Source organism: Botrytis deweyae (assembly GCF_014898535.1).
Source record: "Botrytis deweyae strain B1 chromosome Unknown BDEW_039, whole genome shotgun sequence".
In the NCBI taxonomy this organism is placed as follows: Eukaryota; Fungi; Ascomycota; class Leotiomycetes; order Helotiales; family Sclerotiniaceae; genus Botrytis; species Botrytis deweyae.
This window is the reverse complement of record NW_024066246.1, coordinates 118,910-133,446: the sequence shown is the minus strand read 5'-3', so window position 1 is coordinate 133,446 and position 14,537 is coordinate 118,910. Positions and strand designations below refer to the sequence as shown.

Below are 14,537 nucleotides of genomic sequence, written 5' to 3'. Positions count from 1 at the left end.
GGTTGAGACACCCCCACATTGAGGTCACTCCCCACCTGAACCCATGTCTTTGGATCGACATTGATAACTTCATGATTCAGTTTGACAGATCTAACAGCAGAACAGTAGCCAGTCACCATGAAACAAGATCAAGAGCGATTGCGAGATGCAGCCAGAAAACAACATGCAGTAACACGATCCCAGTAAAGTCCGGACTAATCTCATCGTCATCAACTTCATCATCACCATCTCAGCCTTGGCTTACGGAGCTCCAACCATTGTTGCGATGCGATGAGAAACAACAAATTCCTCTACAGTTCGCTTTCGTTGTTTCAGATCCGTCCAAAAACTGGAGGAAGTCCGAACAAGATTCGGTATTGACAGCATTCTACCACACTATCACTAGGATAATGTTGACTGTAACTATTAGAAAAAAGGTACCCGAGGGTCATGGCGTGCATATTCGTCCCGGAGGTTGTACAAGCAGCCGGACTCGGGCTCAGGAATTTCACCAAAGAGCGAGGCCGCGAGGAATCGAAGCGGCGCGAAGCTCAAGCTCAAGATAGCTCATGCTTGGATCGTTAGCTCTAGCAGTGTACATATATGATGTGCAAGTCGTCGTTGTTCTTTTGATTTTTCTTTTGACATTCTATTCATACTCGTCCTCATATTTACATCGATTTCTACTTACACAAACAACATATCCTCAATCAATATGGCTCAAGGCCGAATTTCATTCGAGGGTAAGCACGTTCTACTTTGTCTTCGGACAATGAATTGATGATAAGGAATAATGCTAATAAGATATAGATTACCTCGATCTCACAGCATTAGTCTTCGATTGGGGTGACAGCTACGATGCAAAGGTAACCCAACCCCAAACTTCCCTCCCACCTAATCCCCCACATCTCCTAACACTCCCACAGGACTGGAAAAGACTCGAATCCATCATCGCACCCGAGCTCCTCGTAGACTACACCACCATTGGCAAAGCCCGCTGGGAAGCCATGCCTGCCTCCCAATTTATGGCCATGGTAACCGATGACGATTTCCTCGGCGATCCTTGCGTCAAGACCCAACATCTTCTCGGTGCTACCCGCTGGGAAAAAATCTCAGACGATTATGTTATTGGCCATCATCAATTGAGAGCTGGTCATCAAGTATATAAAGATGCGGATTTGAAGGAGATCAAATTGAAGGGTCATAGTCATGCCACCAATGAGCATTATTATAGAAAGGTTAATGGGGTTTGGAAATTCGCGGGGCTGAAACCACTTGTGAGATGGAATGAGGGTGATGGAGAGAATGATTTCTTGAGGGTTTTCAAGGGAAGTTATAAAAAGTAAATGGGAAAAGTGATATCTAGTTAGGTTAGGTGTCTGGGGTATGAAAGGTCGCTTTGGAGTCTTCAGGGATGATAGCTTTTTGGTGTTGTTGAGGTCAATTTACATATTATTCTATGATTATTCAATGTTTCAGTGAGAAGTTATTTCCTTTTTTAGATGACAAAGTTGTTGTTCTGTTCTGAGTTTATCCATCGTTGGCCTGGGTGCTCAACCTAGTTTTTAATTGCACATCGATGTTGAAGAGCTATCAAGCAAAGGAGTAAACGAATTTTCTCTGTAATGATTTTTCTGCTTTTAATAATGATCCTGTACGAACCATCCAAAGCCTTATTTCTTTTAATTAATCTATTGCACATCTCATCGTCGCATATACTCGAATCACAATATCATACCTCTCATCGATTCATCCATCCTCTTCCCCCCAAACCTTTCTACGAACCTTCCCACCTCCAAATTTCATCACATCAACAGACTCAAAACTCTCCAAAAACATAAACTTTAAAACCTCCGTTCTTAAGCTTCCTATATCAGAAACTCGAATTTATTACCTGTGATGTCCTGTCTGCTGCTGGATTATTCCGTGTTGTATCCTATCAATGTAAGATTCATGATTCGAATTATCGATATTAAATCTATCTCAAGTTTTATCTCATCTCATTTTCTAATATCTTATTAGACTATGTCAGACCATATTACATCATATCATTCTGATCCCATTATACATGACCCATCTCATCCCATCAAACCACACAAAAACTTCAACCAAACTTTCAAATCCTTTCCGAGAATCTCTCGAGCTCGAAACTTCATATCTCGAGAAGAATGAAAGAGTGAGATAATAATGATGTAATATCTAAGATTTCAGAGTATTTAAATGTATCACAGAGAGATTTATCATGGAGTGAATGTTGATGTTAAGGTTAAGGATTGAGGATTCAGGGTTGAGGACTGAATGTTTTTGTATTGCGGAGAGTGATGTATAGGATATGGAATATGGGATACTATTATGGTTTTACGATGTATTGGAAGAATTGAAGGGTTGGAATATACGATGGATTTTAACGGTAGGAATGTCCCTATCTACCTGTCTACCTATCAACAGGAAAATATTTCTTCCGAACCAAATCCATACACTCATAAATATATCCGCTGTGTAGGATTAGAGTAGGTGAGAAAAGATTTTTAATCTATTGTATATCAGCGAGTCGTGATTCATGAGCCGTGAGAAATGTATTTTACATCTCAATTTTCTTTGCAATCTTCAATACAATATCCAGCTTCTTCTTCATACTTAACAGGAGGAAAAGGGGAACACAATGCAGGAAGCGAGAAGAGAAAAACCGTGGGGGAGTATATAAACCCCCGCTCATCTACTATTCGAGTTTCTTCTCTTTAGACCAAATGCAAAACCGTTGAAATAAGTCAAGAAGAGTCCAGCGGAGCGATGTAAAGCTGGGTCATCTATCCTCCCTCGGAGATATAGAAATCGAGCGGGTTTTTGGGGATTTTGTGATTGTATGATTGTGTAGCATAATAGCTGGTGTGAATGCCTATGAATTGGTAAGATTTGACAACGGCGGTTATATGGATAATCTTGATGTACTTTTGATAAAAATACATTATCAATATTATTTATATCATTTACATTATTATTATATCCTCTCCATCATCTATCATTTATCATCCCCCAATCTACTTTACACCTATCACAAATAGCAATCTTCGTCTTATTTCAAGAGTCTCAAGAATCGAGACATTCCTCGCCATACATTTGGGATCTTTGCAGGAAATTGTTGCGCTTTTTTGTTCCGAGTCTCAGTCTTTAAATGCTGTTCGTGTGAGATTCTAGTGGGGGATTCTGGTAGGTGAATGCCGGGGAGATCATAGATGAGCGAGTGAATCTGAAATACTCTAGCTTACCCATCCCTTCTTTTACTTCCACTATGTCATATTTACTACCTAGATGTTTCCCTGAATCACATAGCACTTTCCTCATCCATATACTCAAGAGTTCCAGCGTCAAGAAGTGGATAGATGATAAGAAAAAAGACAGGAATTCACTCGTGAGCCAAAGATAGAATACAGAAAAACAATCATGAGTATATAAACCACCCCTCCTCCTCCTTCTCGAGACAAGAATTCATAAACAAGGCAACAATGAAAATGGAAAGATGTACATGTGGTTCCTTCAGTCGGAGATGCCGCTGATTAGCAGATTTGGAAATGTTCACTCAATTTACATTCGATGAGTTCTAGCTCGCAGGTCAAATTACCATTTGTGATGATCGAGTTTCAACGAAAACAGCAACGACAACAATGATATCAACAACAACAAAACGACTCATCGATAATAAAAGTATTTAGAAGTCTTGCCCAGTATAATCAATACCCATGCCACGACACCATCTCTCTCTCCCTCCCCATAAAACTAACAATGATACTCCATCCTCTTCTCCAACTCTTCCATTCAAATCCGCAAATCCATAAATTACTGCACTACCTCTCGAGGTCCTCTAGTATTCTTGACACTCATCAAACTAGCACTCATCGAGCTAGCACTCATCACCATCACCATCATCAACATCAAAATGAAAATCCCCCCTACAACCCTATCAAAACAGCGATGCCCAGTCCAGGCCTATTCCAACGGGCCCCAGGCGGGAAACAGCCACACACAGGTTGATTTCAACAAGGGTTCTATTATTTTCAGATATCTACCCTCTCTCCCCTTTTTCTCCCTAGTTTTGGTGAGATCCAAAGTATTTTCAATAAGGCACAGCCAAGAAAAGCCACACACAGGTTGATTTCAACAAGATCTCCGCGGTTTCTAAGAATCCCTCTTCCCGTTACTTTCAGTGAGATCCATACCTATTCCAAGCAGAAATCCACTGTTTCGAAGAAATCCTTTTTTTCAATATTTTTTCTACTACTTTCAATTATGTACAGATTGCTTTTAGTGAGACTCGGCCGGAAATCGTTATACACAGGGTGAATTCAAAGTTTTCTAAATCAATTCCAACGAGATCCGCCCTCTCTCTCCTATTCGTCGCCAAATTCAGCGAGACCCAGGCTATTTTCATCGACATCCTGCCAAAAGCCAGCGACACCCTCCCTCTCTCCCTCTCTCCCTCTCTCCCTCTCTCCCTCTCCCCTTTCCCTTTCTCTCCCTCTCCCTCTCCCTCTCCCTCTCCCCCTTTCCCCTTTCCCTTTCTTTCCCCCTCCCCACCACTTTCGCAGAAACCCAAGCTGATTCCAGCCATTCCCACACCCAAATTCCCATACCCAAATTCCCACACCCAAATTCCCACACCCAAATTCCCACACCCAAATTCCCTTTCCCACCCCCAAAATTCACAGATACGCAACAAAACATTTCTGCACCCTCTGCTCCCTCACTCCTCTTTCCTATTAATCCACACGCCACTCCCATTCTTTTTGTTACACATCTTAAACCGCAGTGAGCTTGCTATTTTCGATTTTTCGATTTTCGACTAATACTCTCGGGACATCTAATTCATTTTATTATAGATCTTCTGCCTTCTCCCCCCCCCTTTTTAAATCTTGACTTCCTCTTTGATCTCCCGCCTTGAAATTGAATTCCTGGCATACGTTTAGCACTCTTCGCACAAAACGTTTATATGCATTCTGCCTCCCAAAGATAATTTGTTGATCTCGAAACTTTCTTCTATTTCTCTTTTTACCTGATAAGTTATAAGATAGATATACATACTCATTGAATGCCAACTCTCCCATAACTCACAACCCATACCCCACAAACCACTACATCCCAGCCCCAACACCCTCACCCTCACCCTCACCCATCAAATTACATTCATTTCCCAATCCTCTCTCAACTTTGTGAACCATCCCATCCCCTCCCCACCCCCCTCCATATTTCCCACCATAAACCCCTCCAAAAACCTCTCAACCTCACCTCCATCCTCCAACTCCCCAATCCAACTAACATACTGATCCGGTCTCACCAACACCATACAACCCCTCTTCTTATCCACTCCAAACCCCTCATACGCCTTCCCATACCCTTCATGATACGAAAGATCATCCACATAGACCTTGTTATAATCATAACCATCCCTTGTACTCCAAGGATGGAGGATCTCCGGAAGATCTAGAAGTTCGATATTTATTCGCGGTGTGCTATGGATCATCAGAATTTCGATTGCCGAGTCAGTTCTTTTGGTTCCTAATGTATATTTCGCCGCGAGAGTTTTTAATCCCTCACTAAGAGTTTTGATTCGAAACATTTGATTCCCGTTTGATATATCTCCGGCGAAAACTACAATTCTCCAACGTCCATCACTTTTTAAGAGTTCTTGAAAATGCCAAGGTCTCGCATCTGATTGATTGAGGACTTTGAAACTGGGCATTCGCATTCCGATCTTGATATTAGTGGCCAAGTGTTGTTTTCCTACAACTCTAGTATTAATGTTCGAGGCAACTCCGATCTCATAACCTTGTGCTGCAGCATCATCTTCTTTGGCAACAATGATACTAGCGCCGTAATTGACTGATACACCACTAGCAAATAAATTCCCCTTTTCGAAAGCATTTTTGAACTCTTCCATACTAATACCCTCTTCATCCATAATATCTTTTGCTGGTCGGCCGGAAAATAATCGAGAAAATTTATGGTCAAAGGTGATCAGTTCTTGAGCAACGGCGCGGCGCTCAGATTCGTACGTTCTCAAGATTGATCGATTAGCAGTTCCATTGAGAACGGCAGCGATTTTCCATCCCAAGTTATATGTATCCTGCATACTAACATTCATCCCTTGTCCAGCTTTAGGTGAATGGGTGTGTACTGCATCACCAGCCAGGAAGATACGATCGTATTGAGAAAAATTCGAGGCAACTCGCTGGCCAATTTGATAAGCTGTCCACCAATCACAGGTTTCGTAATCTAGTTTGTAAGGTGCCATTATTTTTTGAGCAGAATCCAAAATCATTTTGGGATTGATGGACCATCGCTCAATCTTTGATCCAATTTCTGTTGTAGTCATCTGTATGTAGAGTCTGACGAGTTTGTTTTCTCTTGGAATAACCATCATACTACCCGACTTCGAAGAATGAATCGCACATCTCATTCGAATATCTGGAAAGTTTGTGATGGGAATAATATCAAGTACACCCCAAATGAAATCGGTCTGTTCACCTTCGAGTTGAATTCCTAATTGTCTTCGTGTCCAAGAATGTGCACCATCACATCCTATTAGATATTTTGCCTGGACTGTCTCATTTATCACGGTTAGTTCATTTTCATGTGCGTCACTCAAAACTTCATCGGTATCATCATCAGCAGCTATGTTACTTCGGAAGAGACCATCGGAAGTTGCTGCTCCATCTCTTGTTGCTTGACTCTGCCTGGGGTTAATTTGATCATCGGTAAGATGTTGTACAACGACTTCAATAGGATATTCATTTAAATCTTCCGCTTTTGTTTCGTCAAATGCTAGCGTGTATGGAAATATCCCACGTTCAACTTTGATGTTACTATGTTCTTCGAGAGAATCGAGAAAGAATTGCTCTATGCGACCTTGAAGAGACATCTATATTAGTTGACTTGCTGCTGCCATGAAATCGTCCATTGTACGTACCTTGATGCAAAACAACCTGTTGAAACCGACTAATTCCAGGAATAGTATCTGGTATTCTATCCGACCTTCTCAACCTTCCTTCAGAGTCTGGATTCCAGAGACAAATCTCAAGCATATGATTGCTCTCCTTCCATACTCTATCTGCAAAGCCAAACGAATCAAGAATTTCCAAGGTACGGCATTGGAGTCCATCAGCTTGACTGGAACACAACTCATGTTAGTCCATGGATTTGTTGAATCTGAGGACTCTTCGATAATCCATACCCGGTAAAGATCTTGGTGCCTCTCTTGTCAATGATTCGAGCATTAATTCCACAACGAGCCATCCATGTTGCTGCCATAAGACCAGCGGGTCCAGCTCCAATTATGAGAACATCCACTTTCGAGAAGGTTTCCCGAGTCAAGTCCATTTTCTTGTATACCCGCGTAGATCTTTCTTGATCGCCTCCGATTCAGAAAGTCTCACAGGTAGAAAATATGGAAGTATAGTGAAGATATATCGCAAAGGAGCTTAAAGGTTTGGTCAACTGAAGTATTAGAAAGACAAGTAAATAATGGTTTATGGAATGGCCTTGATAGTTGAACTTGAAGCTGTTCTTTCAACTCCAGCTTGATGCGGGGTTACATGTGAGCATCACAAATGGCGTACGAAGGGTAGTATTCTTTGCAATCCTGGTGATGCAGATGACAATAAAGCCACGGCTTACTTGTATTTGAAAGGGAAGTCGTTACTGGCCAGAGAAGGAAGTGACATTGCAATTGCGCAGACAGGTGTGTGTGTGTGTGTATAATCTTGGTCTCTCTGTTTTCAATTACCTATTGTCCCACCCAGGGCTTGGAAGAATGATTTGTATCGCGTTGAGACTTTCAGACGATCGAAACCAGGGAAGACAGAGCCATTGATATAAATCTTGCATGTCGTTTTGACATTTGACACCGATTGATTGTAACTCTCCTCTCCATATCGTGGATAGTGCGGATTGCGGAATTGGAATTGAAGCGTCTGTCTGTCAAAGCTCACCACCGGTACATGAATCATTGCGGGGGTTTCATCATCGGGGAGGTAACGAGATTTCCAAGAACGCCCTTCCTAGTTGGCTCGCAAATCCCACGCTTCCGATTGGTTCTCATCATTTATCTCCGGACCCCACCAGTCTACCTTACCTAAGTTCCCCTTCAGATCCACCAGATCCCAAGCTTCATCTACTCATTCCTTCCGTCGACACCGAAAATCCATTCATACTGTGGGGTGTTGCGGGGTCCAAGACTTCACAACCGTAACATGTAGGTCTGATTGTCTCATCAATTGTAAGCCATTAGAAATCTTTGGCGTTATGTGGACCGAGAAGGTGTGCCTTTCGTGGACCATTGATCCCAAGCCGCTATGATCCGTCGGAAGTGCAGTACCCTTCCGACGGATATATATTTCAACGTCGTCCAACTCTTGACTTCATGAATTGATCGATATATTGCTATCATTTCTTCTTTCTCTTACTCTCACTCATACCTATCCATATATCCAAAATGGCCAACGCAACAGCAAATACCAATGGCACTGCCTCGCACAAATTCGATCCCAACTTCACACACAATGTCATTGAGGCAATGGGACCCAAGACCAGTCCTCGTATGAGAGAAGTTATGAGTTGTCTCATCAAACACGTTCACGACTTTGCGCGAGAAGTAGAACTGACAGTTGATGAATGGATGCTGGGAGTTGAGCTTCTGAACGAAGCCGGAAAGATGAGCGACCATAAGAGAAACGAGGGACAATTAGTTTGCGACGTCATTGGCTTAGAATCGTATGCGTTCCTTCTCCCAGAAGTATTGCTCTGTATCTCTAACACGTCAACTCTACAGACTCGTGGACGAAATCACATTCAAAAAAGCTGCAGATGCAGTTGATGCTCCCACCGCAAGTGCGATTCTTGGGCCATTCTTCCGACACGATGCTCCCGTCTTGGAAAACGAATCTTCCATTATTCAAACGCCAGTTGAGGATGGTGAGATAGTATATATGCATGGAACAGTCACAGATCATAAGACCAAGAAGCCTATAGTTGGCGCTACTGTAGATGCATGGCAAGCATCAACAAATGGATTATATGAACAACAAGATGACGAACAAGCGGAACATAACCTGAGAGGAAAGTTCAAGACTGACGAGAATGGACATTATGGATTTTATTGCTTGAAGCCAACCCCATATCCCGTTCCATTTGACGGTATGTCATATACCCTTTTGAAGAGGTCAAGCTAATCAGATCCAGGTCCCGCCGGTAAAATCCTCCAATTATTAGACCGCCATCCATTCCGACCAGCCCACATCCATTTAATAGCAAGTTCCCGCTCCCACCCTGAAAATTACCATGTGCACTCAACTAACAAACATACAATCGACAGGTCCAACACGAAAACTACAAACCTCTCACCACCCAAATCTTCAACTCACAAGACGAATACCTTCAAAACGACTCCGTCTTCGCCGTGAAAGATTCGCTCATCGTCGATTTCGTCCCGTTGAACGGTAACCCCAAAGCATCCCTCGAACTCAATTATCCCGTAATCCTCGCTCCTCAAACCGGAGGAGCATAGAAAATCAAAAATCATCTCGTATATGTATATAATCGGAGTATAGGCGTACCGTACCATAAATCCCTCTGTTAAATAAAACAATTTCGAAATCCAATATAAAATCATCCGAAGACCTTCAAATTTTTTAATTTTTTTTCTTTCGGAATATAATGAATAAACTATTTAGTAATATCAATATCATATCAATATCAATATCAATAATACCCCCCATTTCCCATTTCCCATTTCCCATTTCTCATTTCTCATTTCCCATTTCCCATTTCCCATTTCCCATTTCCCATTTCCCATTTCCCATTTCCCATTTCCCATTTCTCATTTCTCATTTCCCATTTCCCATTTCCCATTTCTCATTTCCTATTTTAAGTCTTTTCTTCTCTATACATACCTACCTATCTATGAAATATTCTGAAATTTTCTGAGATTTCTATTGTTTCTATTATTTATTTATTATTATTATGACATTCAGTCCAAATCAGGCATCATTCTAAATCAGTCATTTATCATAAGACCTAGGTATTCCAAATTATTCAGTCATTCACCAAGTCTAAATAAATCTAAATATATATCTATCTTCTATTTATTTATCTATCTACCTATTACCTATTTACCTATCTATCTATCTACCGCCCAACATTTCATTTCATTTCATCTCATCTCTTCTCCACACCTGCACTTACCACTCACTACTCACTAACTCAACATAAAATCTCGGGATTTTATTATTAATTTATTATTTATATTTATATTTTATTATTTATTAGATTATTATTATTATTATTTATTATTTATTAGTTTATTATTATTATTTATTAATTATTATTATTATTTATTATTTATTATGTATTATTTATTATGTTATTATGATTTTTTTTTTATTTTATTTATTATTTATTTTATTAGTTATTATTTATTATTTATTATTTATTATTATTATTTATTATTTATTATTATTATTTATTATTTATTATTATTATTTATTATTTATTATTATTATTTATTATTTTATTATTTATTATTTATTATTTATTATTTATTATTTGTTATTTATTATTTATTATTTATTATTTATTATCAATTATCTCCTATAATCAAGATATTACAAATAATTACAACTATAGCCCCGGGGATCCAAGACCTCACCATGTTATATTAATATCCCTGAAAATTGTTTTCATTCAGATTCCAGATATTAAATTCTAGTATACGATATAAATCTAAAGAACTAAAACATCCACACAAAACAAAACAAAATAAGGCAAAATAAAGTAAAATAAGAAATCAAATCTGTATTCATAAATCTAGAAATTTAATTCCCCACCCCACTCCACCCCCATCCCATCCTATCCCACCCCATCCGAACCCAATTCCCCTCCCCACGCCACCCCACGCCACCCCAAACCCATCCCTCTCACTTCTCCCCCGCAGCCCACCTCCCCAATACCCCCACGACCCCCTCCCCCCCAGCAACCACACACCACTCCCCCCCTCTACTCCAAGCACAACCTCTGCCCATAAAACTCCAGCCGGGGACCGTCTCAACCTTATGAGGCAGCAACCGCTTCAACGGATACGCTTGACGAATATCATATTTGTGATTCCACAATTTAATATCCATTCTCGTCGTGGGGATTTTTTCCACAACGATGCCGCCTCCGGCTTCGCTTTCCAATTTCAATCCGTTGAGAGGAGGATGAGAGACAAGATTGGAATGTGAAGATGGGCCCGAGCCACTTGTTGCGGTGGTGGTGGAGCTTGCGGGACTTGCATCTCGTACTCTGTCTGTGACGCTTTTGAAAGCTCCTCCTCTTTTGCCTCTGGTACGGAAAGGGGTTAAGAATGCGGGACGTTTCATTTTACTTTGGGGTTGTTCTTCGGAATTGGGTGTTTGCTGACCAGATGTTAGGCCCGAATTTGATGAAGAGGAAGGTCCTTGTGATTCAGATTCATGCTTAGAGGTAAAGTGTGGAGGTAAAGAGCGTAAATATTCGTTATAAGCGACTAGACGATTGAGATCCCAGAAGTAAACTTTGGATCCGAGAGCAGGGATTGCGAGTATAGAATGAGATATTTGAGGAAGGCCAGTGTTTGAATCCAAGTTTTGATCGGGAACGATGGATGAAGATTGATTTGAAAGTGGAATGCCTTCAAAAAGCGAGAAGCGAATCCAAGCAGTTTCTGTTCCTGGAGTGGAAAATCTGGTTGAAATTAGCTAAGGATTGGTGAAATTGAATTATGAGTGTGGGAATAAAGATAAAAATGGAACGATGTAAATTGAAGAGAGCATGTATTCCCTTGGATGACGCTCCGCTGGCCCTCCGGGGGCCACTGCCGTGGAGGCAGACTATTCAAAGAGAAAATGTTCTTTTCGGTGATAAAAATTCGTGTTCATCCGAACACTAGAATAATATACTACCTGCTGGAGAACTCAAGAGGGACGATCCAAGGATGTATACTACGCCATACGCGTCGGGGAATCTTTCAACGACCAACATAGCTTTTATACTCAAGACTTCGAGCGTAGCGAGCTGAGGGGGTTTGGGGGCTTGCCCCCATAATATACCAAGAAAAAGACCAGCAGCATAAATTTTCTACTATTACCATCTCAAATTGAGATCGGAGTGGAAAGGGAGATTACTTCTGCTCATCATGCATTGAATGGATACAACCGGATTGAAACAAGGTCACAAGTCTTCTATCGGAAGGGAAACACAAAAATACAAGAAACAAAAAGAAGGGAAAAATAATACATACTCAATCAATCTAACATAAGGATCGTTCTTTGTCGGATCCGTAAAACATGTCAGAGTTGCACTTCCATTAGCAGCCTCATGTTGAGTTGGTGCTTCATCTTGACTTGGAGGTCGGCCTTCAGAATCAAATCCTGTGATTTCCCAAAGTACTATACAGTCCTCACATGCTGACCGAGAGAGAATAGAATCATCGTGGAATTGAACGCTTGGGAGGAGAGTGTCAGTAAAGATTTCATTTGTGGCCTGAGGTAAGGAAGGGGCAGAGAGGAATTGAATGTGGTGATGATGGAGACATGAGGAACTACCAATCGACTGCACTAGTGTGAATTTCAGATGTCGAGAAATGTGGAAATTGAATTTCTGTTGCTTTATTTGTTGCAGTATTTTCATCTGGAAAGATAGGTAATGTCCACTACATGATGTTAGAAATCCTTGTTTTCTCTCCAGAATATGAATACTAACAAGACATATCATGTAATCTTCGCCTCCGGATAATAAATATCGACCAGAACGATGAAAAGCCTTTTGTTAGTTAGTGGTCTGAGATGATTTTATGAATGATGTAGACGTACAATTGTTAAAATGGTTGTTCTATGGCCACCTGATAATATCGCCGCACAAGGATGTTCCTCGTTGTTTTGATCCAAACTCCAGATTCGAATTGTAGTATCTTTGGAACAAGATGCTAATATGTGAGGATCAGTTGGCGAGATTATCAATTCATTGATTGCCTGTCACTGATCAGTCTTTACAATTCTACATTACGATGACTTGGTAATCATACTCCTCCATGTCCTACAAGTACCTAATAATAATTAGTATCTGGTACACGAAGACATTCCAATGTCACTCACCCTAATAAGTTTGCCCGAAAGTACATCCCAAATCTTGATTTTGGCATTGAGTCCTGCTACACAAAGGAGAGGCTTCGCTAAATCTTTTGTCCAACAACATGCGTAATGCTCTGTATCTGGCTAAGGATCTCGTATCAATGATCAACCATAATGGTTATTCAAATCAACTGCTTACCTCCTCGTCGATAATTAATCGTACAACCTCGATTCCTTTCTTATCAGTAGGAGGTCTACATATCAAAATCTATGTTTGATTTAGTAATGTAGATGTGATGAGTGAAGGGAGAGGTAAAACTTACATGTCTCCCACCTACCACAGCATAGATGGGATCGACACCAGGTTTAGTGTAGGGATAAAATTTGACTGTCCAAAATTCATTCTTTTCGATTGTTGGAGCATTTTTACGTGTTTCTAAAACTTGTCAGGCCATGATTAGGTATGAGGGGATACCGAAACGGGTAATCACATACCGGTAGGAAGATTCTAAAGAATGATATATGCAGTTAGATGTTGGGTTTCTTCCACTCAGGAATCTTCCTTGCTGTGCATTAAAGAAAAAGTTGGTGGAAGCATATCAAATTCTCACCGACATGCTTTCAGAAACACCCGTAGTTGCATATTTGGAGATGTACGAACTTACCGTAAATTGATGAGCCTCTTTTAATTTCGGCAATTCCCATTCACCATGTCCATGTTTCCAGCTCATGATTGCAGATTGAGTTAGAGTAAATGGTTACTTGATTGGCTGTCAGGAGATTTTGAATGGAGTTCAATGCGGGTTGATATGTGATAGGCGTTGCAGGACGCAATGTCGGCGGGCTCCAACTCTCGGAGTTGATACTACAAAAGTATTCTTGATCTCGATTCTGTAGTACTCAATTCAAAATACGGACCGATGTCTGCTTTGAGTATAGGAATGGAACCCGAGATGAGATCCAACGGATGCACTTGCTGTCAATCAATATCCCGGCCCAGAACTTGTTCTCACCGACTTGCAGTAATGGATTCCGAGAACGGGATTGATGAGAGTTTTCATCGAGATTTGAGTTGAATCTGGAGTAGTGAAAATTATTAGTCCACGTGATTATGGAGATGGATGTTTGTTATTTTGTGTTTGGTGGTTGGTGTTTGCTGGTGTTTCGTTTCACCAAACCAGCCAATGCTTTCAGAATACAGACGGGTTCGAATGTTCCAAAGGCGTAATCATTCCAGCCCGTTATCATTCATTCGGTTCAAGAAAAAGACCAAAAGAAAAGGACAATGAGGCTTGTTTGTACACACATTGATTGTGTAACTTTTGATAACCTCTCAACCTACCGAATTTACGGAAGAGGTTTGTCTGGTAAGTAAGCAGGTAGGTGGGTATTCAATGCTTTGATAATGAAATATCAATTCAA

The 14,537-nt window shown here is 40.7% G+C and overlaps 4 protein-coding genes across 4 annotated transcripts; 2 read left to right on the top strand and 2 right to left on the bottom strand.

Moving 5' to 3' along the window:
* Positions 1-694: 694 nt before the first annotated feature.
* On the top strand, positions 695-1,325 carry EAE98_010690 (uncharacterized protein; the record flags this gene model as incomplete). The annotated part of the gene is made up of 3 exons (XM_038958311.1): positions 695-722; positions 790-845; positions 906-1,325. 3 exons carry the CDS (start codon positions 695-697, stop codon positions 1,323-1,325), a joined length of 504 nt encoding a protein of 167 aa, XP_038805317.1.
* A 3,821-nt stretch (positions 1,326-5,146) lies between these two features.
* On the bottom strand, positions 5,147-7,923 carry EAE98_010689 (uncharacterized protein; the record flags this gene model as incomplete). Its single annotated transcript, XM_038958310.1, has 3 exons — positions 7,205-7,923; positions 6,941-7,140; positions 5,147-6,879 (listed from the first exon to the last, which is right to left on the bottom strand). Exons 1-3 carry the CDS (start codon positions 7,348-7,350, stop codon positions 5,147-5,149), a joined length of 2,079 nt encoding a protein of 692 aa, XP_038805316.1. The 5' UTR covers positions 7,351-7,923.
* Positions 7,924-8,464: 541 nt separating this feature from the next.
* EAE98_010688 (uncharacterized protein) lies at positions 8,465-9,535 on the top strand (the record flags this gene model as incomplete). The annotated part of the gene is made up of 4 exons (XM_038958309.1): positions 8,465-8,742; positions 8,801-9,165; positions 9,211-9,278; positions 9,344-9,535. The coding sequence occupies 4 exons, from the start codon at positions 8,465-8,467 to the stop codon at positions 9,533-9,535; spliced, it is 903 nt and encodes a 300-aa protein (XP_038805315.1).
* Positions 9,536-10,943: 1,408 nt separating this feature from the next.
* EAE98_010687 (uncharacterized protein) lies at positions 10,944-13,846 on the bottom strand (the record flags this gene model as incomplete). The annotated part of the gene is made up of 11 exons (XM_038958308.1): positions 10,944-11,730; positions 12,287-12,490; positions 12,591-12,697; positions 12,748-12,807; positions 12,858-13,016; positions 13,070-13,090; positions 13,140-13,259; positions 13,315-13,383; positions 13,439-13,551; positions 13,611-13,623; positions 13,781-13,846. 11 exons carry the CDS (start codon positions 13,844-13,846, stop codon positions 10,944-10,946), a joined length of 1,719 nt encoding a protein of 572 aa, XP_038805314.1.
* Between the last annotated feature and the right edge of the window lie 691 nt (positions 13,847-14,537).